General features: G+C 40.1%; 2 protein-coding genes across 3 annotated transcripts; one reads left to right on the top strand and one right to left on the bottom strand.

The window, feature by feature from the left end:
• Positions 1 to 2,935: 2,935 nt before the first annotated feature.
• tspan2a (tetraspanin 2a) lies at positions 2,936 to 12,442 on the top strand. The gene is made up of 8 exons (XM_071495567.1): positions 2,936 to 3,196; positions 5,936 to 6,038; positions 9,952 to 10,049; positions 10,493 to 10,567; positions 10,664 to 10,756; positions 10,846 to 10,917; positions 11,100 to 11,183; positions 11,298 to 12,442. Exons 1-8 carry the CDS (start codon positions 3,128 to 3,130, stop codon positions 11,361 to 11,363), a joined length of 660 nt encoding a protein of 219 aa, XP_071351668.1. The 5' UTR covers positions 2,936 to 3,127; the 3' UTR covers positions 11,364 to 12,442.
• A 798-nt stretch (positions 12,443 to 13,240) lies between these two features.
• slc25a55a (solute carrier family 25 member 55a) lies at positions 13,241 to 18,571 on the bottom strand. 2 transcript variants are annotated; one of them, XM_071495564.1, is made up of 10 exons: positions 18,417 to 18,571; positions 17,743 to 17,854; positions 17,473 to 17,598; positions 16,939 to 16,994; positions 15,522 to 15,612; positions 15,315 to 15,433; positions 15,018 to 15,213; positions 14,758 to 14,912; positions 14,597 to 14,672; positions 13,241 to 14,500 (listed from the first exon to the last, which is right to left on the bottom strand). In XM_071495564.1, exons 2-10 carry the CDS (start codon positions 17,760 to 17,762, stop codon positions 14,341 to 14,343), a joined length of 999 nt encoding a protein of 332 aa, XP_071351665.1. In that variant the 5' UTR covers positions 17,763 to 17,854; positions 18,417 to 18,571; the 3' UTR covers positions 13,241 to 14,340. The 2 variants fall into 2 exon arrangements, with proteins under 2 accessions (XP_071351665.1, XP_071351667.1); XM_071495566.1 differs by lacking the exons at positions 16,939 to 16,994; positions 17,473 to 17,598; positions 17,743 to 17,854; positions 18,417 to 18,571 and adding an exon at positions 16,380 to 16,905.
• Between the last annotated feature and the right edge of the window lie 3,790 nt (positions 18,572 to 22,361).

Raw genomic sequence — 22,361 nt, 5'->3', positions numbered from 1 at the left:
ACACTGTAAAAACATAAAGTACTTATACTACACTGTGAAAATGTAAAGTAGTAATACCACACTGTAAAAACATAAAGTACTTATACTACACTGTGAAAATGTAAAGTAGTAATACCACACTGTAAAACATAAAGTACTTATACCACACTATAAAAATATAAAGTACTAATACCACACTGTGCAAACATAAAGTATTAACACCACACTGTGCAAACATAAGGCTCTTATACCACACTGTAAAAATACAAAGCTCTATTTACACACTGTAAAAATAGTGTCACAAGTAAAACTCCTGCCATTAAAATGTTACTTAAGTAAAAGTATGTCAGTATATTCAGGAAACTATAGATAAAATCTCAAAAGTAAAAGTACTCATTGCAGAAAAAAGGACTGCATTTAATAATTATTTTCATTACGGATTCATCTGCTGATTATTTTCTTGATTCATCGATTTAGTTTGTGCGTCTCCCTGTGCACGCGTCATGTTCAGTTCTTGTTACTGAACAGAACAATAATGCAAAACATGCAGCCTAGTGAATACATGAAATCACAGCTTCACAGGTGTGGGATACAGACAAAGACCTTATGGTTATAACACTACCATTAATCAGTTGCACACCTCAACACAGATTATATATTTAAGCATCATTATCACAAGAAGAAGGCATCAGTCAGGCCAATGTCAAGTTTGATGGCAGATTAGATTTAGATGATGGTGTAAGTAATATTTTTCCTGTAGAAACGTCAAATTGCCTAAAGAGAATCTGTGTTTGTGTTCTTGTAATATGTGAAACAAAAAGTTCTGCGACGAGTAAGTATTTTGAACATCTTAAACCACGTAACGCTTGGTTAGGTGGTTAAGTGACAATAATACCTTTAAATCAAGACAAGACAAAAGTATTTTTGTTCTGCAGCAAACTAGTGTGGGCAGGTACAGCCAGCAGATCTCAATCTGTCCACTGGATGGAGACAGTGACACGGTTACAGCAGACATCAAGCCTCATAATAACTTCTGTGTCTCTGTTCATTTCGGAGGCTTCCGCTGTACTTTTCCCTCTGGGTGACACACGCAAATATATCATTCAAGTGTTCAGGGGTTGTTAAACACTGTCAAGATACTGAAGTGTAGTTTTAAAAACAAAAGCACCAACAGACACTGTCACATCACAATGAAGTTACCACCTGAACCCTGTTTGTTGTCCTTCTATTCCCAAAATGTTGTTTGACACGTTGAAAGCACCAGAACAGACTGGCATTGCCCCGACCTCATAAAAATACCCAGCTCAATAATTACTTTGGTGTCATCACACTGTTTCTGCACCTTTGATGCCTCTTGGATCATAAGGATGACTCACAGTTGCGCCATATTGAGATCAGGTTACGTTATTGCTTCAGATTTACATATCAACCACAGAAGAGGAGGGCGAGGAGCAGGCGGCTGAGGAAGGATAATGGGATTTTGACTCCATTATACCCTGAGGATATGGTTTCAGTTTGGGTTTTACTTTCACTGTGATAATTACAGCTCTGAATTCATGACAGGATTGGATGACCAAACTTATATTAGGTTAACATTGATGCAGTTCAGTAATCCTATTTAGGGTTACATGGAAACTATTAATCACTTGTAATTCAACTGGGTACAGTACTATCTATCTATCTATCTATCTATCTATCTATCTATCTATCTATCTATCTATCTATCTAAAGTGTGTCAGAATTATATTTTTATGACTCTTGCTGGAGCATCTGACAGAAAATAGAAAAAGTAGGCAGTGATGTGATGTGTCTCATGATCCAAACCGGGCTGATGCTCACTGATACTCTGGCAGACAAACAGGGGGTCGCTGTTTCCCTCCCACATCAGTGGGAGCAAACAAAGGCAGCACAAACATGAGAGGCTTGAATGTGAGAGCGGGTGAACTCGAGCTGACCCCCCCAGGCTCACAGAGAAGACACAGAGGAGCTTTGGTGACGCTCCAATATGCAGTCTTCATTCACAGGGACTGGTTGGCATTCAGTGTGCAAAAGCAACGCCACAATACATGCTGCTATTTTGAGAATTGATTAAACATTTGAGTCAGAGATTTCACTGTTCCAGCTCCTCAAATGTGAGGATTTCATCCTTTTCTTTGTCATGCATGATATGACTGTAAACTCTGACTGTTGCCGGGACATATCAGCACACATGACGACATTTTCATTGAAAACTTTTCAATTTTCTGACATTTATAGGCCAAAATGATTAATTACTAAAATAATAGATGAATTGATAATGATGGTTAGCCTGTAGCTACCATTGTGGACACTGAGGTCAGGTTGTCTTTGGTTATTAGCAGCTTGACTGCAGTTTATAGTCATGTGGCATATCTCAGGTCACTGTATATCAGGTGCATACTGTAGACAAGATCCCATATTTTCATAATAAACACTGATATCAGTGGCAGGACGTAGGGTGATGGGCAGGTTTATAGAAGTATCTGTGTGAGGAACGAACGATCACTGAGATGATGAACTCTTGTCTAAGGCTCTTGAGGAGAGTCCTCACTGGAGCGCTGAGTGTCCTCAACAAACTGAGGGACAGTTTCAATTCACTATAATCACTTGAAAGTAGCACAAAAAACAGGGACTGCAAACAGATGGCGAGTTTCTACACTGGTTTCACATCTCCCACCCACACAGACTGTTATATCATTTGGTATTTAGTCATATCCACATACTCCTTTGCAAATGTGGTGTAATAGAGAAAGTGTGAAGACTGTAAACCAGGATCTAGTTTGGGGGATTATTTCTCTGCTATAACATTATAATTAGTTGTCGAGGGGCATCCTGGAGCCTCCCTCTGGGGGGGGGGTCCCTGAACCCCACCTTGGCTACCTCAGCGTCCACACGCACGCAGGCGCGCAGGCACGCACGGAGATGGGCGGTGCAAAGCGGCGTGAAACAACAACAGCAGCCTGCCTGTGCGGGCAGCTTGTGCGCATGTTTGAATGTTTGGATGGTGGAGCGGCGCAGGTCATCATCATTACATGGGTTCATGTCCGACTGAAGGAGGGAAGCGAGCGTTTGTGAGATAATCGCGTTCAGAGGGCTTCAGATCGGAGACACGGACACGTCAGGTGTAACCATGAGCAAAGTGCAGGGCGGGATGAAATGTGTGAAATATCTGCTTTTCGTGTTCAACTTCATCTTCTGGGTAAGTCCGCGCCACAAACGGTCTGCATGGAAACAAGGATGTTGCTATTTTAAAATAACAGCCTGATTATCATTGTCATTGTTATTGTTATTATTATTGTTTTGTCAGAGGAGCTGATGGTGGTTTGGACTGGTTTATTCATATGAAGTGATCATCCAGTCAGCGCTCCACCTCACTGTCATGTTCACATGTTCAGCATCCTGCAGGTGAACAGTCTGTCTGGTCCGTTAATCTTGTTATATGGTTTTTAATGAACCTGGCTTCATCGCTCCTCAGAACTGAGGTGCTGATAATGGGACCGTGCAGACTGCCTCTCCTCACCTGCTCTGCTCACATTACTCTCTGCCTCACACTTCCCTAGATTGTCTATTTGAATCATACTCTCAATCATCCTTGTTCCATTGAAGTGTGTTATCATGCTTCATTACAGCTCTTTACACATCCTGTGTCTATGAAATATTTTTAATAATGAATGAGTAAATCAAATAAGAGCCTGTAAGCCACTCAGTCTTTACCACTGGTGTGATTTATGCAGTATGTGATGTACCATGGTCATCCTGCAGCACACACAGAGCTGCAGTGTGTTGCTACTTTTCCAGCACACCCACTGTTCAGATCCTCTCTCCTGATTTGCCGTTGAGCTGTGACTTTCCCGCTGCAGGTCTGGTTATTTCACACACAGGGTTAATCTGTTTTGGGTACATCATTGAAGGTTTTGTTATACTACATTAGATCTGCTCAGATAGTGTTACCTGTGGCTCCAGCTGCAGCAGGGACACTCAGTTAGTTGTGTTAGTAGAGTGCGCATTTGGTAAAGGCGGTTCAGAGCAGGGGTTTTCAGGCCTTTTAGGCTCCTAAAACAAAGCTACTGTGCTGCTTGTCTAAAAAAAAATCTTCGGTTTCAGATTGCCTCATTTAAATCATTTTAAGAGGCCCAAAGAAGTAAAAAAAAAAAAAAAATCAGTAACCCACAAGAAAAAAGCAAATATTAGAAGATTGAAGGACAGTCTGGAAACACAGACAGGTTCGTGCAGCAGTCTCTTGTTCGGGTTCACAACCCCTCACATGTATCTTGCAGCTCCCAGGTTTGGACCCACTCACTTTAGAGAAAAAAAATCAGTTTATGCTTCCACTTCACTGTAAACCTATATTCGTGTATTTTGTAAAAAATTACTTCATTTTTTTGAATGTAACCAGTAAATGAATATGCTATTAGGGCTGCAATAGAAAGTTATTTTCATCAGTGATTACTCCGCCAAGTATTTCCTCGAATCATCGTTTCTGAAAGCCAGAGGTGTCATCTTCAAACCGTTTGTTTTGTCTGACAACACCAAGAGATTTTTACCTTAAAACCAACAAAAGAAACAAATCCTCACAGCTGAACAGCTGGAGCTAAATAATGTTTGGTTATATAGGTTGAAAAATGACTTCAGCAATTAATCGATTATCAAAGTAGAGGATCAGTTTTTCTGTTGATCGATTAATCGTTTCAGCTGCTGATAGATGCTGATGTTTTACTGCTAAATGATGCAGTGTATATGGGTTTAAGCGGCTGCATTGACTGGCTTGTGTCACCCGAACAGACAGCAGCCTCTTTGTTGAACAGTTTTGGGACTGAAAGCAGAGCTGTTGTGGTCGGAGCCAAAAGGAGTGTACAGTACGTTGTCATTTTGGGTTGCAGAGCCAAACAAGCAACCAATGCCAGTGTGAGTTACATCATCCAGGCACCGTGAGGCTGGCACAGCCTGTGGCTGAAATGCACCATGGGAGATGGGCCACTGATGCTGATGGCGGTGCTGGCGTTCAGATATGTCACTTTGATGGTCCATATGGAAACAGGAGCTGCTGTTACAAAGTGTTCAGTTCCCTCTTCGGTCGTTTTTATTCTCTCTGTCGTTCGCTGACAGCAGATATTTCTCTTCTCAGGTCTGAATGACCAGAAAAGGAATCTTAGACCAGACAGGCTGGTTTTGTTATAGATGTGATTTATATTTTTCTTAGAGTTCATACATGATAACCAAAGCCCATAATACTTATGGGTTGTAATTTTATTTCTAACCTGTCAATTATTTGTTTGCATTTTTGATTTATTGTGTAAAATGAACTTTTAGCAGTACAGACTTATACACATTTAGTATTAAAACCCTTCATCTGTCTTTTATTAAATATAACAAGGCTGGTTTAAACCAAATACTGTTTTCTAGGTTTGTGTAGAAGGTCAGAAGGATGAATTTCTCAGAGTGACACCTTGGTCTCAATCGATTGTTTTATTTCTGCTAAAGATTGCCAAGGGAGCAATGATGTCCTCTCCGTGTTGTGTCAAACTCATCAACCACATTACACCTGAGATCCTATTTTTCATCTTAGTCTATACTCAAACATATGGCCACGAAAATGAGATTATACACAGGATATTATCTTTGAGGAAAAAGTGGAGTTTTTAAAGAAGAGGTCATTAACATTTCTGGTTTGTTTAGAATAAATTGAAGAAAATACAGGCAGTTAGCATCAAGACGCCACCATGTCTTAATCAGCTGAAGATCCAAAGACAGAAACATGTGTTAAAGTGTGACATGATGTCTGGGCAAACGTGCCACAACACTGACAGCACATCACCAATGATGTCACTTACAGCCTGAAGAACAGGAACCATATTTCAAGACAGTTTTAAAATTGTGTATTCTGCAACAGTGTGTAAGTATGACATGAATGTTGACTTAATAATTCATCATCCCTCAGCTGTCAGGCTTGTTGGTGCTGGCTGTGGGACTCTGGCTCAGGTTTGACCCAGAAACAGTGAAGCTCTTGACAGATGACCGCGCCCCCGACACCTTTTTCATAGGTACGTCACAATTCCTGCAGCCTCACACCTCACTAAAGTATCTAAAGTAAAATCATTTTAGTTTGTTGTCTTGTGATGAACTGATGGACAGTCTTTATTTAGTAAAGTCATTTAAAATAAATGAATAGTGTCAATTCAGTGGGGATCCAGCTCGTTATGGGTTTTAACAAGTGATATCGAGAAGGAGTAAGTCACCTGGATTTATTGGCCATAAAGCAGCTCCAATTTGATTTATATGGAAGAATTTGAATGCTGTGGTGCAAGTTTAACAAGTTTAAAGTGGGAAACTATAAAAGATAATAAGGCAGGCTCAACAGAGATTAAAACATATTTTCAGGTGTAAGTGTTATCTAAGCCCCCAAATGAATCTCCTCGACAGGGCAACACCAGACCTGATGGCATCACGTTTTACGGTGTATCGTAATGATCGAATAATCAGCTCTTGTTAACTTCTGTTAACTGAAGAACCTTTCAGGGGACACTTCCTCTGTACAGTGCATGGGTGAAACTCTGAGTGGCTTGAGTCATTGTTTATAGCCTCAGTTATTAGGGCTGTTTAAGGGGAAAGTGTTTTCCATTCTAAATCCTCAGACATGTTCTTCGCCCCGCAGGTGGACACTTGTGGTGCTGCGTGCAGAGGGAAAGGAAAAAACAGACAAATGATTATTGAAATGCACCATTAGGGGTAGCGCTCTGGTTTATGGGTTTATTGGTGATCAATCAGACATACACAAATGGTGACAAATGGTCCAGAGCCTTTAGCTGATTAATGGACAGCTCTGTTTCTTTGTTTGAAAATATCCTTGAAGCACTGTGCTCTCAGCTTTTGACTGCTATTGAATGAAGAGCTCCTTCACAAAGATCCCCATAAAACACACAGTGGATGATTAAAATATACAGTAGACAAAACAAACACCCGGGAGTGTGTAGTAGCGTTGCAGGACTCCATACAATAGGCCCTGTCTCCCTCGCTGTGCGTAGGAGCAGATGATTAGAAAGAAGCCTATTCTTGTTACTCCCGTCTAGAACATGACCTAAAATGGTGACTTCACTTCATCAGATCTCTGCTGTGCTTTCATGGAACTGGCTGTCTCCCACAGGACATGAGTAACAGGTTGGGTGGGGCAGGTGACAAGAGTCTATGCTTTAGTAGCAGGTTTTCTTATATCATGTAGTGAATCCTTGTTTGCACAGTTGAAAAGCATAAAAACACAGTTACTGTATGTTCTCAGAGTCAAATATTTATGCAAAGTACAGAGTGTGAGATAATTTTTGTTCAGTTTGGATCAAACTGAAATGCAAATCTCAACTTCTGAGATAACCACCAACTTGTCCCACATCTTTTTTTTTATAGACTCACATTCTGTATCTGACTGTAGTTTATTAAATATTACTTGCGTCTTTCCATTTTCTCCTAGTTTATACTTCTGCTCCTCTAAACTTCAGAGGCATTGATTGTTCTTCTCACTTCACTGCCTTTACAGGCGAATTCTTGGCCACGTGAAGCAACTTCCTCAAGTTTTGTTGTCACTTCGAGGTTCACAGGAAACCACAGCTCCTGGCCCAGAAATAGTCTGGCACATGACCTCCCCATAAAACCACAACGTGTCGTTTTTACATTTCAGTTTGTGTTCAGTTTGAATAAATGATATAACGAGTTGATTTGTGAGCTTTAGATGTGCTGATAGGTGGATTTAGTTCCCTTTGGACAGAGCCAAGCTAACAGTTTCCCCCTGGCTTCCAACCTTTATGCTAAGCTAATTTAACCAGCTGCTGGCTGACATGAGGGTGGTATCAACCTTCTCATGTAACCCTCAGCGAGAAGGCAAATAAACATATTTCCCAAGATTTCTGTGAACTGTTCCTTTAAGATTGTACACACAAAACAATACATCATTTAACAAATGATGCATTGATATAAACCAACAGTGTATAAAGCAGTCAGAATAATGTTTGTTCTTGACCAGATGCATAAAGAAAATGCTGCTTACTCCTTAATGCATCACTAACAATAATCCAGTCATTATAATGAAATGCTGAAAGTGGATAGTGGATGCTTATACTTTAAATACTTCAAGTAGATTTTGCTTGTAATACTTTACAATACTTTTACTTGTGGGGGATTTCTAGGCAACAACAGACTGCAGGAGATTAAAAGGAAAGTTATCAATTTACTTTAGCAGGGGATCGATCATCTTACAGGGAAGCCTTGGCAACAAAATAAATATCTTCATGAGCCTCCTGAGCAGAATAGTGTTGCTGCCTGTATGTTCCTCCAGCAAGGAGACTAAACAGACTTGATACCATAACAAGGAAAAGTGGCAGCGTTCCTGTGGGTGATGCACTTTCCATTCTCTCACCTTTGTTGCTCTGTGTTCCAGCAAGTAAACAGCCATTATGTGCACATACAAGAGATGTTTACCCTCACTACTTTGGACAGCTTCCTGGTCCCTGCCAGCACCTTTGACAAGGTGGAAGTCCAGTTGTCTCTAAGATATCAGTGATTTCACTAAGGGGAAGTGCCACAGTAAAACAGTGCATATTAAAGTGATGGAAACATCAGCAGCCAAGATCAGGTCTGTGTAGACACTTTGTATATACAGTAGAGGCTGTCTTGGCCCATTATATTTTCCATTGCAAACCCAGAGACTCTGCTCTGAAGCGTTGTATCCCTCTTTTCCGGCTCCCTTCAGCGCAGCAGTTGATTCACCTCGTCTTTACCCTCCCCTTTTGTTCAACAGCAGCAAAACAACAGCTTGCATTCCCCCCATGTGGATTAATTAAATTGCTGCAGCGGTTGCTGTCTATGTCACTGATTAGGCCCTTAGCATGGACCTCAGGGGCCAGCCTGGTGTATAGTTACAGTCTAAAGGGCTCAGTAGTGAGGGCTGGGAGCAGGGGAGCAGGTCGGGGAGGTGACGACATCCAGGCTCACGGAGGGTTAGGACGGTGAGGGATGTACTCTAATACAGCAGCAACCAAACCCCTGGAAATTTGATTTTCCTTTTTACCAGACAGATGGCATCTGGTTTACTGCTGTAATCTGCAGGACCACAAATGCACAAAGTCTGAGTAATTGGAAGTAACACTAATGTATGAAAAGTGTAAACCGGAGGCCTTGTTTCTCAATAGACTCTCCAGCTCCATCGGCTTTAATTCAGATTTAATTGTGACACTGCACAGAGTCTCACCACACCTCTGAGACATGTATAGATAGGTAGGATTTCCAGTAATTTGTAGCTCGCCTGCAGCAGGATAGAGTCCCGCATCTTGTTTATTTCACCACATTGACAGATGGCTGCTGCAGGTTTTTATCTTCAGTGGAATCAGTTGTTGGATTGTCTAAACACGCAATGATTCATCATGAAATCAATATTCTTCTGGATTTATACACCAATCCTAATCTGACAGGTTAACTGTACTAATTCATCAGGTGAGGACAAAATAACAAAAAAAAATCTGTTTAAAAGTGATCAAAGAAGCCATAAACCAAATATCAAGAAGTGGCAGCGGTTTATGTTAGAGACTTTTTGTTTCAGACTTGTTTCATCTCAACTCAAAGGAGTAGGCTGATAATCAGAGTAAAGTGTGGGAGGCGATTCTGAGGTTTTAAGCTACTAAAGAAGTTTCCACCTACACTTCCACTGGCAGTCAAACACAACAAGACCCCTTTTATAAATCCTACTCTTACAAAGACATGAGAGCAGTTGGATAATGCTGCCATCCTTAGCTGAAGCTGTGAACTGCGACTGTGACAGCACTAACACACCATGATAGGATTCCTGTCTTCTAGTCTATTAAGGCTGTAAATTCTTTTATCAGGAACATTACATGATTGGTAGATTGGTCATTTCTTGATTTAATTCTACAGAGTAACACAACAACTCATCTATGTGTCTTTCTCTCTCTCCAGCGGTCTACATCCTGCTTGGTGCAGGAGGCCTGATGATGATCGTTGGGTTCTTTGGTTGTTTTGGGGCCGTACGTGAATCTCAGTGTCTTCTTGCATCGGTCAGTTCAAGTGCTCAAAAGTGCTGCCTCTCGTGGCGTTATTCATGTTCTGTAGTATTGTGTTGATGTCAGAAGAAGTTTGAGAACCACAGCTTTACTGGCATTTCAAATATATATGTAGCACAATCCCTATAAATTCTTCGTGGTACTGCTTTATTTTAGAGGTCTGTTATTTCTGAATAATTTCCATGAAGTTTCATGGAAAAAGCTATAAAAATGTCTGAGTTGGTACGAATTGGAGGGGAAATAGAATTTTACTGCTACACTTCCAGTTAATTAATTTTAATGAACTTTCAATCCCAATATTAGTAAAAAATTCTTGGGAAATAACTGACCTGTAAAATTAAGTGTTGCCATCTTGGTCAATCACTGAAGCCAGCTCTTTTTGTATTAAAGAGAGCTCTTGCTAGAAGGCAATAATAAACCTCTTCTCTGCTCTGCAGTTCTTCGCTTGCCTTATGATAATCTTTGGTGCAGAGATTGCTGCTGGTGTGTTTGGATTCATAAACAAGGAACAGGTACAGACTTAATTAAGTCATTTTTATTTAATCAGATTGTAATACTTTTCATAACCATGAGTGAAATGATTTCTTATTATTTTCTCTCAATAACAGATTGTTGAGGAAGTTCAAAAGTTTTACAGTAGCTCCATTGCTGACGCCACCAATTCAAACGGCACTGGAATAGCACTCATTTACCACAATACTGTGAGTAAAACTTCATATAGTTCATAAGGTTGTCACAGCCGATGCCACTAGTGTCACAATTTTACTGTTCTTAACTTTTACATTTACAGTTGAACTGCTGTGGAGGTTCCTCGTCAGACGTGTCTAATGAGCTGTGTGCAGAGGCTCCACCTGACACCCAGGTAAACCCTTCTGCCTGCTCTAACACTTTACACCCACACGGTGTCAGTACAGCACTGCTTCAGAATTTCACAGTTTGCTGCAATGTGGTGTTTTATGGCACGTGCATCACTGAATAATTCACAGCAGGATTGTGTACAGTATCTGCGATTATCAATATGAAACATTTATTGATTTCTTTTAGGACTGTCTGTCTGCAATAACAGACTTCTTCAATGAAAAGCTGCATATCATTGGATACATTGGGATTGGTGTCGCAGGCGTAATGGTGAGACTTTGCAAAATCTAAATTTCATAACACGGAATGAAGTTTTTGACCATTTCTGACTATTTATCCTCAAACTGCTACTTTAACATGTCCCCAAAATGTGTGTGATTTCAGATCATAGGAATGATTTTCAGTATGGTGCTGTGTTGTGCCATCAGGAACAGCAGGGAGGTTATATAGATGGTGAGTCGTCCCCCCCCCCACCACCCCCCCCCCCCCCACCCCCCCCCACCCCCAACCCCCCTCACCCCACCCCCACCCCCACCCCCACCAGCCAGACCCCCAACAAGGCCACCAAACCCTTCGTAATCAACCCATCTGCAGAAGAAGAAGGGAAACGCCAAAGTCACATTTCAGCATCATCTTTCACAGTCCAGACTGATCTGGAGTTTTCACTGGATATCACAAACAGAGAGAGTACAATACATCCCAGTCGTCCCAGTCATCCACGGGCCATATTCAACACGATAAGCTGGATCATTATCTTCACACTTTCTCCTCAACTCCACCAGCACTGAAACACCCATTTGTTTCTCCGTTCTCTTCCATAACACATGCTCCACTTTCGGCACGACTCCGTGACATTCCCTGGTTATAACATCCTGTTGTTACACTGCCGGCTCTGCTGCACTGCAGCTACAACACAGTACACGAAGCCTTCTTTGACACACGAATGTTGTGACTGAGGAGTATTTGTTGTAAATATGTACACCTATTTTATGCATCTGCTGTTAACATTATTTATTCTGTGCCCTTTGTAGTCCTTTTTATGTAATTTAAAGGCCTAATGCCAATCATACTTTGTGTGCTTAAATGTTTTGAGGGCTAGCCTTCCTTTGCAGAGTAAATTTACGTGCCTATTTAGTCACACATTCTAGCTATTCTACTATTTATCTACTCCTTGTGATCTCTGAAGATGTACATTAAGAGTGTGCTTGCTCCCTGCCACCACTCTGAAGTATTGCTACTTTAAAGCACAATAGAGGAAGTGTACACATGATATCAACCCAAAGGGTTAGGAAGGTCTGATGAAGAACTGACACTCTGTAAATTTCCAAATTCATGTAAAAAGTAATGATTAACACCACATCCTGCGCTCTTCTGGAGCACGTGTGATCTGTAACAGTGAGCTAGTTTCCATTTTGTGTGAATTATTGTGGATGCAGATCTTGTTGGTGTGCCAATAAGATATGAGTTCTTGAATAATATAGCTTATGCCATATTGTTAAACAATAAAAAACAAATATTGGGTGCTTTTATTGGTATGTTTGGCTGTTCTGTTTCCTGTCTTTGAGGCGTATGAATCATGAAGTTGCTTTGTGAAAGGTGTCAGCGAGTGCAGACAGCAGAGCAGTGCTGTTGCATGAATGTAAATTTTGTGGTTGGTGAGGTTCCTGAACACGTCAGCTCTGTGAGGACACATTGATGAGAAATGGCAGCCATGTAGAATGGCAGCGCAATGCAAAACTGGAGTCATGAGGTTGTAAGTTCAGGAAACTAAATCCGAAACCTGACATATATGTGACAAACCCAGGATTCTTTAAACAATATGACATTGGTTTGACAAATGGACCATGGGTTGAGAATATTTGTCTATTCAAGGTCAAGAATGAACTTTTAAAGATCAAATATTACATTGACTTCAGTATCAATATGCTATTATCCAACTGTAATTTCTACATAATAATAACCATAACCAAATTTTTACATAGCCTAATAATCCTTTAAAGCATAATGCTGACTGATGCCAAGGTCCTTCGCCATTTTCTTACCACTGCACATTAAATGCTTTTGTTCCTGCCTGTTGCTGCACTGTCACTACCTTACCTTCAGTTTAAGGTATTAAAGTGTCTGACAAAGCAGCATAATTGTTCAAATTTGTCAAAGATACGTGTAATATAGTTCACAAACTGTATCTGTTAATTGACTCCATCTGTAGTAGTTTAATAAAGAAAACCTTCATACAACATTAGTTATTTTGTTCACCACCTTCATGTAGATTCATAATGGTTCCCTACAAACCCCATAAGGCCATTAAATGATTCATGAACACAGAATGAGTGCACTGTAATTTTATGTAATATATACACAGTATGTACAAAAAGCGAACACAAACACATAAAGTATAGTAACAGACATTTTTCACATGATCACAGTAACAGTAATAATGCTTTTTTTTTTAGACAAGCATGTTCCTTCAGAGACAAATTCCAATCATCTGTCTTAAGGCATAGACCAAAAATGTATCTTTTGAGAGAAACTGTAGGTATGCATATGTGAATCTCTAAATTGAGGTTTACGTGTCAAACACCTGACATATATAATGTGCATGAATGCATCTCAAGGTTTTGCAAATATTAAAATAGAAAGACTGTGGTTCACAGATTACAAAACAAGACTAGGGCTAATGTCAAGTATATAGCAGGACGCTGGTAATGGTTTGGCAACCTATATGGTCCCATGTCAGTAGGAAGGTTCATGATCAGTCAAATTAAACATGTACTCACAGTTATTGCTGTAGGTTTATGTAAAAAAAAAAAAAAAAAAAGAAAAAGAAAAGAAAGATCCCTTTGTAATGGGTTGTGTAAGTTGGGCCCTTTTGTCTCTCCCATTTTAAGCCTTTCTTCCTTGTACTTGAAGGCTTTGTAACATGAGACAGCAATGGAGGAGGAAGAAAAAAAACAAAACATACAAACGGAAAGTACTGCAAGCTATTGCATTAAGCAATTAAAAATAAAACTCTAGCTCACGCATATAAAATAATATGGAAAGAGATAGCATGGAAGAAAACACAGACACAGGTCTGTCTCTTTGATGGAGTGAGCTCCCCTCCCTCACAGAGGGAAACAGAACAGGACTGTCTCGGGACAAAGAAAGAATAACACTGCAACTCTGAGTCCCTCAACATGGTAAGGCTAACAGCTGAGCAAACATTGGCCACAGCCTACTGAATTAGTCATGAAAGTGTTTCAGTGCAACACAGCTGTCAGACCATACACAAGATGAAATCATAGGTCCTTACATGCCGAAGCTTTTCTGACTTTGTCAAACAAGCCTTGTGTAATATTTATACTGTAAACTAGTGGTAAGTAGCTGCCAGTTGTTCCATCATTTATGCTCAGAAGGTCCTATGCATAGCCAGCAACCTGATGTGGTCTCACGCCGACAGTAGTCTCAGAGGTGAGTTGTCCAGGATGTATTCTCCAACACCAACAAAGTACATAACCTGTGCAATACCGAACAGAGGGGCGATGACCAGAGCTCGGCAGCCTGCACCTTTCAGGAAGGCAGAGGGTCCCTCCTTCCTCATGATTTTACTGTGGAGACAGAGTTATGGGTTTATTTATACACAAGCACAAAGGAGAGAATAAAGAAAGGTAGTTATGCAACAATGAATGACTCTACTGTCTTACCTCACACAATCCACCACGCCATTGTAAGTCTCCTCACTGGACCCTTTGTTCAGTGACTGCAGTCTAGTCTTCACCACTGGAAAAGAGAGAAAATACTAATTAGATAACATCCAGAGCCGCTACTAACCCAACAGATCAATGACATTTTTCTCAAACCTCACCATCACAAGGGTTGACAGCCACTGCAGCAGTAGATCCTGCTACACACCCCGAGAGGAAAGCCCAATAGAAGGGTGATGACTCCTCAGGGCTGGGTTTACCTAGGCGGTTCAGGTTGGCAAACAATGGGAAGTAGACAACAGAAAAGGGAACATCCCTGAAAGAAATTAAGCAAAGTGTTGTTTCATAATGAAACTCTCATTCAAAGTAACTGGTCTAACAAGTTCACACCTGCTTCCTCTTAAGGAAGCAAGATATTTACCTCATCAGTGTCGCCCCTAGACCTTTGTAGAGCCCCTGGATGCCCTGTGTTTGAAGCAGTTCCTTCGCAATCTGTGTGGCTGACACAGCTCGTGGTGCTGAGACCACCGTGCCAGAGTTGTATGAGCGGCTGAGCATGGTGTTGGTGGCTACAAGCTTTGTGGGAGACATCATGACTGGTTTTTGCTGCTGGGCCACTTTGGGGAAAAGACAAAATGTATATTAATACACTCAGTGACACTGGGGTTAAGGTTGGCAATGAGTCAAGTAAACCAATAACATTAAATAGTCCTCTTACTGAGTCTGCCTGCATCCTGTAGCTGGATCTTGAGCATTTCCATGGGGGTGGTGACAACGACCTGGCACATGCCCGCACCACAACCTGCCAGCATCTCTTTCAACACTGTCAGCCCCTTTCTGTTAACAGATAAGAGAAATATTCAGTAACACAAGCGATAGGACACTGCATTTCCATTAAATTATTTGCAAAGATCCTTTTACTCACCCCTCCTTTGCAAGATGATGGCGAAAGAAGTCATTAGCAGCCAGCTTGATTGCCTTCTCAGGGGTAACCAGTGTCAGATTTACAGCAGCACCTGAGGAAAAAAAGACACAGTTAGCACTGAAGTCACAATCAGGTTTTTATATAGCTCATGTACAAAAACATTCCCCGCCACTATCATTACAACATCAGAATGTTATAAGGCCAATGTATAGCTAATCTACAGACAGGACGAATTAATAATTTACAGTATCTTGAGTAATAATGATGGAGGGGGATTATGTCAAGAAAAATTACATTGAAAACACATGTTTCAGTAGAATATGAGACACAAGCAAAACACAAGATGGGAGAAGAAATGAGGAGGGTAATGAATTACAGAGGAAGATGCAATGCAAACAAAGTTTATGAAGTACAGTGAGTCAGTTTGTAATAACAGGGCCCACTTTGTGTGGAGAAAACTCTCAGAAAGGATACATGTCTACACAAAGGTCAACAAGTCAGTAAACCAGTTAAGGACAACTAAAGAAATGCAGTGATGTTAGTGGAAGAACAGACAGAATCCCAAACTATGTACTGTGTGCACAGACTTTGGGCAAACTTAAAAATGGATCTGTGAGACCATCTCAGACAATCATAGTTATCATCTTATTAGTTCACCACAGATACATTTGCAAGATCAACCAAAGTCTTAAAAAGAGCACAATCCATAGTCTAGAAAATGAGGATCCATGACAAAATTGACAGGACAGTGAAGAGACAGCCAAGTAGTTATTGAAAAAGGAGTCAAATTACAGAAAAAATAGATGGCAAAACAAAAACGTGTGCCTATAGTTTTAAATAGAGCAATATTGTAAGAACCATTTAATGATTTGCCTCCAGCGTGGCTGCGCCTTATCGGCTAGCCTTCAATATCCCAGGGGGACCCAAGTCTGTAATATGAAAAACACAGATGCAAACAAACAGCATTCCTCACACAAGCAGAGACCCAGACTAAAGGTCTCCATTATGCTCATATTAAACTATGTCCACAAGATTTCACTTTTCCTTTTCTACATTTAATCAGTGAACTGATAAAGACAGGACATGTGTTTTCATACTGACTGAGCATGTTTGCTATAAAAAAAACAAACAAACACCAGAGCTTAAAGCTACAAACCCACTTTGCATGAGAACAGCTTTGGCCACTTCTCTTTTACAATTTATTCCAACTCATTACCATATTTTTAAAGTATATTAAGCAACCCAGACACTGAAGATACACTGTATCTGAAACCTCAGTAAAAATTAAGAGTGCCCGGGAGTAATCATATCAATGTTCAACCTCACCACAGAAAGATCTTCCCCTTACCTAGATTTAATCTTCCTCTACATGTTCTAGACTATTGGTTTTTAATATTCAGACATAAATAAATCTTACCTCTGTACATGCCAAAGTAGCCCTCTGATCGAACTGTCTTGACAAGGCAGTCCATCCTAGAGAACAAGAAAGCAAAGAAATATTATTGGCCACATCCAGCAGCTGTTTGAAAAATAAATAAATATGTGACAGAATCTTAATTATTTTAAAGAATTTAAGGCCAGATATTTATCACAATATTTAACAAGAGAAAATAGTGACTGCTCTAAGGAAACACAGATGCTGAAGTGATTAATGGAGCAAAGACAAAAAGTATATTTCCACCCTCCAAAGGCAGTCTAAGGGATATGGATGGCCTCATTGGATTGGAATGGAAAAGATGAATAGTCACCATGGTCCACCAAGTCAGGAATTTCCCTAATTATACACTGTCATCCTGATGCCCTCTATGTGTAATTGTGGGATTAGCAAGAATAATACAGGATTATACACAGGCGTAGTAGGTATAATGCCAAGAGATTTAGCAACAGTGTTGCTGACTATGTTGTGTCAAACAACAGACAACAGTAGTAAGCAGCAACTATAAATACTCACATGCTCTTGTAGACCTGCTGACCTTGTCTCTGATTCTGCAACCTGGTCTTTGCCAAGTCAATGGGAAAGACACAAGTAACCCCAACGATGCCAGCAATACCACCATTAATGAGCTTGGCTGGGAGGCTGAAAGGAGATGACAAAAAGGAATGCCAATAAGTAAGTCTTGTCTTGTTAAGTTCAAACAATAGTCAAACACAAAACAACCAGTATACACATATATGAAAACAGAATAGCCATATGGAGAAAAGGAGAATATATGAGACTTACCTAATCTGCTGCTGAGACATGATGACTTTGAATGAAGTGACCAAAAGTGAAGATGTAGAAACGAAGTGATGTAAATCCAAGTGCTCTTCAGTCAAAAATAATTAACAGAGATCTAGACAGAGATAATGGTAGGAGTCCGTTACTTAGAATATATGGGTAGGCTTCAGTCAGGAATATATATACACAAAGATCCCACCCACTGCAGAGGCTTTGGCTTATGTAGGTGCCTCAGAGTCACGGGATCGTGACGTAGCAGCTGTGCTACTTGCAATATGAGAAGTACACCCGGTGGGCGTGTCCTAGTTCACATATCGGAACACCATACATGGGCATTACCGCCTTTCATACATTCCCGATAGCGATCTAAAGCCGAATTTCTAGCAGCCCCCCCATACCATGTTGAAAGTGAAGTTAGCAAAGCAAATTCACGAGAAGCTACTTCAATTCCTTCTGTAAGTGAAAACAAAGCAAACACTTATTTCTAAACAGCGTTGTCTCGTAACGGTTAAGAGCTGTATCGGTTTCAAACATAACGGTTGGTTAGGTTAACAGGCCGCGTCAGACAGACACCCATTCAACATTACCACCTCCTAAAAGCGAACAAGCTGGTTATCGTGAGCAGCTCAATGACGTTAAAACAAATGCTTAATGATTAAAACGTGAATTTAACTTACCAAAAGATAGTCTCGGGTTTAGTCTTTAAGGTTGGTTTGAGCTTAGTTCCCGTTTTCTGTCGCTTTGCCGGTAGTGCCTGTTAACTGTGAGTGAGGAGAGGAAATTTCCACTGAATTTTAAACGGGGGGGCGGGCACGTCACGCCCAGAGCCACATTACCGGTGAATTACAACCAATCACCGTTTAGTTAATCCGGGACTTGGGACGTACATGGATTTGATTGGCTACCCTTAAACTTCCCCTTGTTTCATTAGAAGGCTAGACGGGTCAATCAAACTGTTCCACCAATCACACAGCCACAAAGACGGTCAAGCGTGTAACATGAAAGAAGCCATTGTTCGGCTAATTGTTCGGCTAGCACTTCTCTCAAATATGGTTTAAATTTAAAGTATACGCATAGCAGTGCGTAAGGTTAGACATTCATATTAGGTTTTTATTCGGAGAGATTTGTCAAAGATCGGTGAATCGGTGACGACACCGTTTCCCAAAAGGATCTTAAGGTTAATATGATCTTGGCCCAAAGCTAAGATCATCATGGCGTTAAGTTCATGTGGTAAGCTTACTGACTCCACCGGTGGAGTGACATCACTTCATTGTAGGCTTTTCTAGTCTTTTCTGTTCTATTCAGGTGCTCAAACGTTAATCCCAATAGTGAAAAGCAACAAAACACATTACTAAATACAAGCACAGTTTTGAGGTATTTGCATTAGGCTACTCTACACTTCTACTCCACATTTCAGAGTGAAATATTATACTTTTTTACTCCATTTTATTTTATTAAGATTATACAACACATATTATTTATAGAATGATACATTGTCATCCAACAGTATGCCACATAGTTAAAATGTGCTAATTTGATGTGTTGCAACAAAAATGCTGCTTATGTTTATGCATAAACAATATGAAAACTACAGTATATTTAACTCAGAATGGGACTGTTATACCGCATGATGAGTACTTTAACTTTTGGTACAGATAATAATTCTACACTTTTACTTTAGTATAATTTAAAATGCAGGTCTTACAGTCTTTATACAGTATTTAAAATTTTGTTAATGCTACTTTAATTTAAGGAAAGTATCTGAGTTCATCTTCCACCACTGCTCCTGGTTCTTCCGCTCTGTCACTCAGCAGGATAAATGTGGTCGCGGAAGTTGTTATTATCCATTGTTCAGGTGTCTGAGAAAGTCACTTCTTATTCTGCACCTGTGGGTCTGCTGGGCAGGTACTCACTTGTGATTCTGCCAGTGCTTGCATGTGAAGCAGATTTTTACTGAAGCAGAAGCAGACCTCATGCTCAGTGAATCCACCTTAGATGAATATGAAAAAATCTTTTTTTATGTGGTAAGGCATGCTATATTGCTTGTCTGGGTTAAATCAAGAACAAAAGGTAGCCTAGTGAATTACTCAAAATAGATTTTTCCTGGGATTAGTCAGACCATCTGCTATATACTACTGAATGGGTTTCAATTACAGGTGGTGAGTGTTAGATGCATGATGTGGAAAATTACAAGGTGGATGCCAAAGGCTTGATGGGTCTTGTTAGCATTACAACTAGTTTATATGAGATATTTGTTTTAAAGGCATGGTCACATTCCATAGAGTTAAGAACCAGTTTTTTATTGCAGCTACATAACTAACACTGAAAAGTTGTCCAACAGCCATATGATCTGCAAATATACAGCTGTGGCATCTCATACATACATAACCATAGTGTTCTACCCTTTTTTGTTAACTCTTCCTTTTATGTAAATATATGTACGATTGCCAAACATCTAGTTATCCACTTAAGAATAGGTGAAGTTGAAACGGGAATCAGATAATCAAGTATCATATTAGCATTCATCAAAAACCCCTCTGATGTGGAAGGAGGAACAATAGTTCAGATTAATTCACCAGTGGTTGGGCAAACAGTCTGTTTCGTCAATGGTTTTGTACAATTTTATAGATATTTGGGATCTAATAGAAGTGGCATAAGAAATGGTTTGTTTTGTCTTTTTTTTTTTTTTTTTACCAATAAAGCAACACAGAAATTTGAACCACAGTATGTGTCACAATGAATGTTACATTTGACTTTCTCTATTGTACACATTCAACAATATGTCTGTATCCTCTTGTGTATAATGTAATCTAATAATTAATTAATGCTATCACATCTTAGTTTAGCAAGCTGATATTCTATCATCTGCTAATTTGCAGTTAATCTGAACTACAGCTCTGGATCATGGGACGTTGGAATGATGTCATTATTGTTGCAAGTACTTGGTCATAAGACAAAGCAATGGTCAAATTAAGATGTTGACCTGATGATGGTGAAGGAGTTATTAAGCCAGGCTATTACAGTTCAACTCAAAGGTAAAAAACATGAATATTTGAACCAAATGTCATAGCAATTGATCCAATAGTTGTCAAGACATTTCACATTAAAACTACAAATGTGAATGTCGTGGTGGTGCCAGCAGTAAGGCCAGGGGAACACCAAAGCCATTAGGATTCACTGTCTGGGGACCATGAATGTCTGACAAAAAATTTCCATTACATAGATCTTGAGATATTTCATATGACAAGTGAAAACCTTAACCAGCAGGGGGCGCTATCACCAAAGTCCTCACATTGTCTGGGCGACATGGACATCTGTACTTATATGCATAGTTGTCAAGACGTCACTACAAAACAAAAATGTTAACCTGCTGGTGGTGTGATAGGAAAAGTCAGGGGATCACTGCAGTCAGTTGTTGATGAGATATCTCAGCCTCAGTCTGTGTGGACAAACCAACCAACTGACAAACCACCACTGGCATCCCTGCCGCGCCACTAGCATAGCTAAAACAAAATTCTCACATTTTTTCTAGTTGAATAAACACAACACAAACAAAACTGTATGGTTTGTCTGAATGAAAGAGTGATCGGTATGCGCGCCACATAGCTGGTTCTCTCGGAGTGCTGATGGAAGCAAATTCCATTTCATCCACTGCTTTATCCATTAGGGTATTAGGGTTTTCAAAACACCACTACACATGGAATTTCGGCTGGGCAATTCAAACCATTGTGCCATATCAGACTGATGATTTTAGAGTCATATAAGGTCAACTATCAATATGAAACAATGGCATTATTAACCCTCCAGTTATGTGGATTTATGGGGAAAGTCATACTAGAGCATAAGAGAATTTGTAATCAAATTATGCTTTTGAATAGTCATGACCTGACAAATACTATATTCTATAATATACTATACAAATATATATTATGCCTATATATATTATGGTCCCTGGGTGCCTTCCATTGGAGGTTTTCTGGGCACATCCAACAGGCAGGAGAGCCAGAATATGGTGGACATATATATCTGGTCTGGCCTGGGAATGTTCTGGAATCCCCCTGGAGGATCTGGAAAACATTGCTGGGCAGAGGGACATCTGGACCATATGTTTTAAATACGCTAAATATGGGACTCCTTTGCAGAAGGAACAAATTATACAAATTATAATGAAAGTATGAACAAGAACAAAGCCAATTCTCACATCAAATTAAGCCAATTTAAGCCACATGTAGTTCAAAGGAAACTGAGCTGCATGGTATTTCATACACTCAAGAGGACAAAGACATTGGCAATGGACTACAAATCCCAGAATGGATGCAATACTCTTCCATTTTGTCAGCTGTTTGCTAGGTTAAACAAAGTGTCAGGTTGTCAGAGGTTGTACAAGCTTCCTCAAAGCTGCAGTGGCTAAGAAAACAAGTGCAACCAGTGTCAGCATTTTATGAACTGGTTTTCTATCCAGATGTCCCCTCACACAGTGAACTGGACCAAATCTAGTTTCTTTCACTTCTGCCCTCGAAACACAAAGTTGATTCAAGGGTCATTATGTTGTGAATTGTGTCAGGCATCAGTGGCACAAAGTCTTTTTGATATGGGTGGGGATCACTCCTGTTAACTGATAA

The sequence above is a fragment of the Trachinotus anak genome, unplaced genomic scaffold, assembly GCF_046630095.1.
Source record: "Trachinotus anak isolate AG129_WGS33_773 ecotype Australia unplaced genomic scaffold, CSIRO_AGI_Tana_v1 ptg000013l, whole genome shotgun sequence".
Classification (NCBI taxonomy): domain Eukaryota; kingdom Metazoa; phylum Chordata; class Actinopteri; order Carangiformes; family Carangidae; genus Trachinotus; species Trachinotus anak.
This window is presented reverse-complemented; position numbering and strand designations above follow the sequence as displayed.

What these genes read in the sequence shown, in the direction of transcription:
- tspan2a (XM_071495567.1), top strand. Translation starts at nt 3,128, where the DNA reads ATGAGCAAAGTGCAGGGCGGGATGAAATGTGTGAAATATCTGCTTTTC. An exon ending in CACTCATTTACCACAATACT is followed by an intron (nt 10,757 to 10,845) that starts GTGAGTAAAACT and finishes TTACATTTACAG; the next exon opens with TTGAACTGCTGTGGAGGTTC. An exon ending in AGGCTCCACCTGACACCCAG is followed by an intron (nt 10,918 to 11,099) that starts GTAAACCCTTCT and finishes GATTTCTTTTAG; the next exon opens with GACTGTCTGTCTGCAATAAC.
- slc25a55a (XM_071495564.1), bottom strand. Translation starts at nt 17,762, where the DNA reads ATGTCTCAGCAGCAGATTAG. An exon ending in CATCATCTTGCAAAGGAGGG is followed by an intron (nt 15,434 to 15,521) that starts GTGAGTAAAAGG and finishes ATCTGTTAACAG; the next exon opens with AAAGGGGCTGACAGTGTTGA. An exon ending in CTAGGGGCGACACTGATGAG is followed by an intron (nt 14,913 to 15,017) that starts GTAAATATCTTG and finishes AATTTCTTTCAG; the next exon opens with GGATGTTCCCTTTTCTGTTG.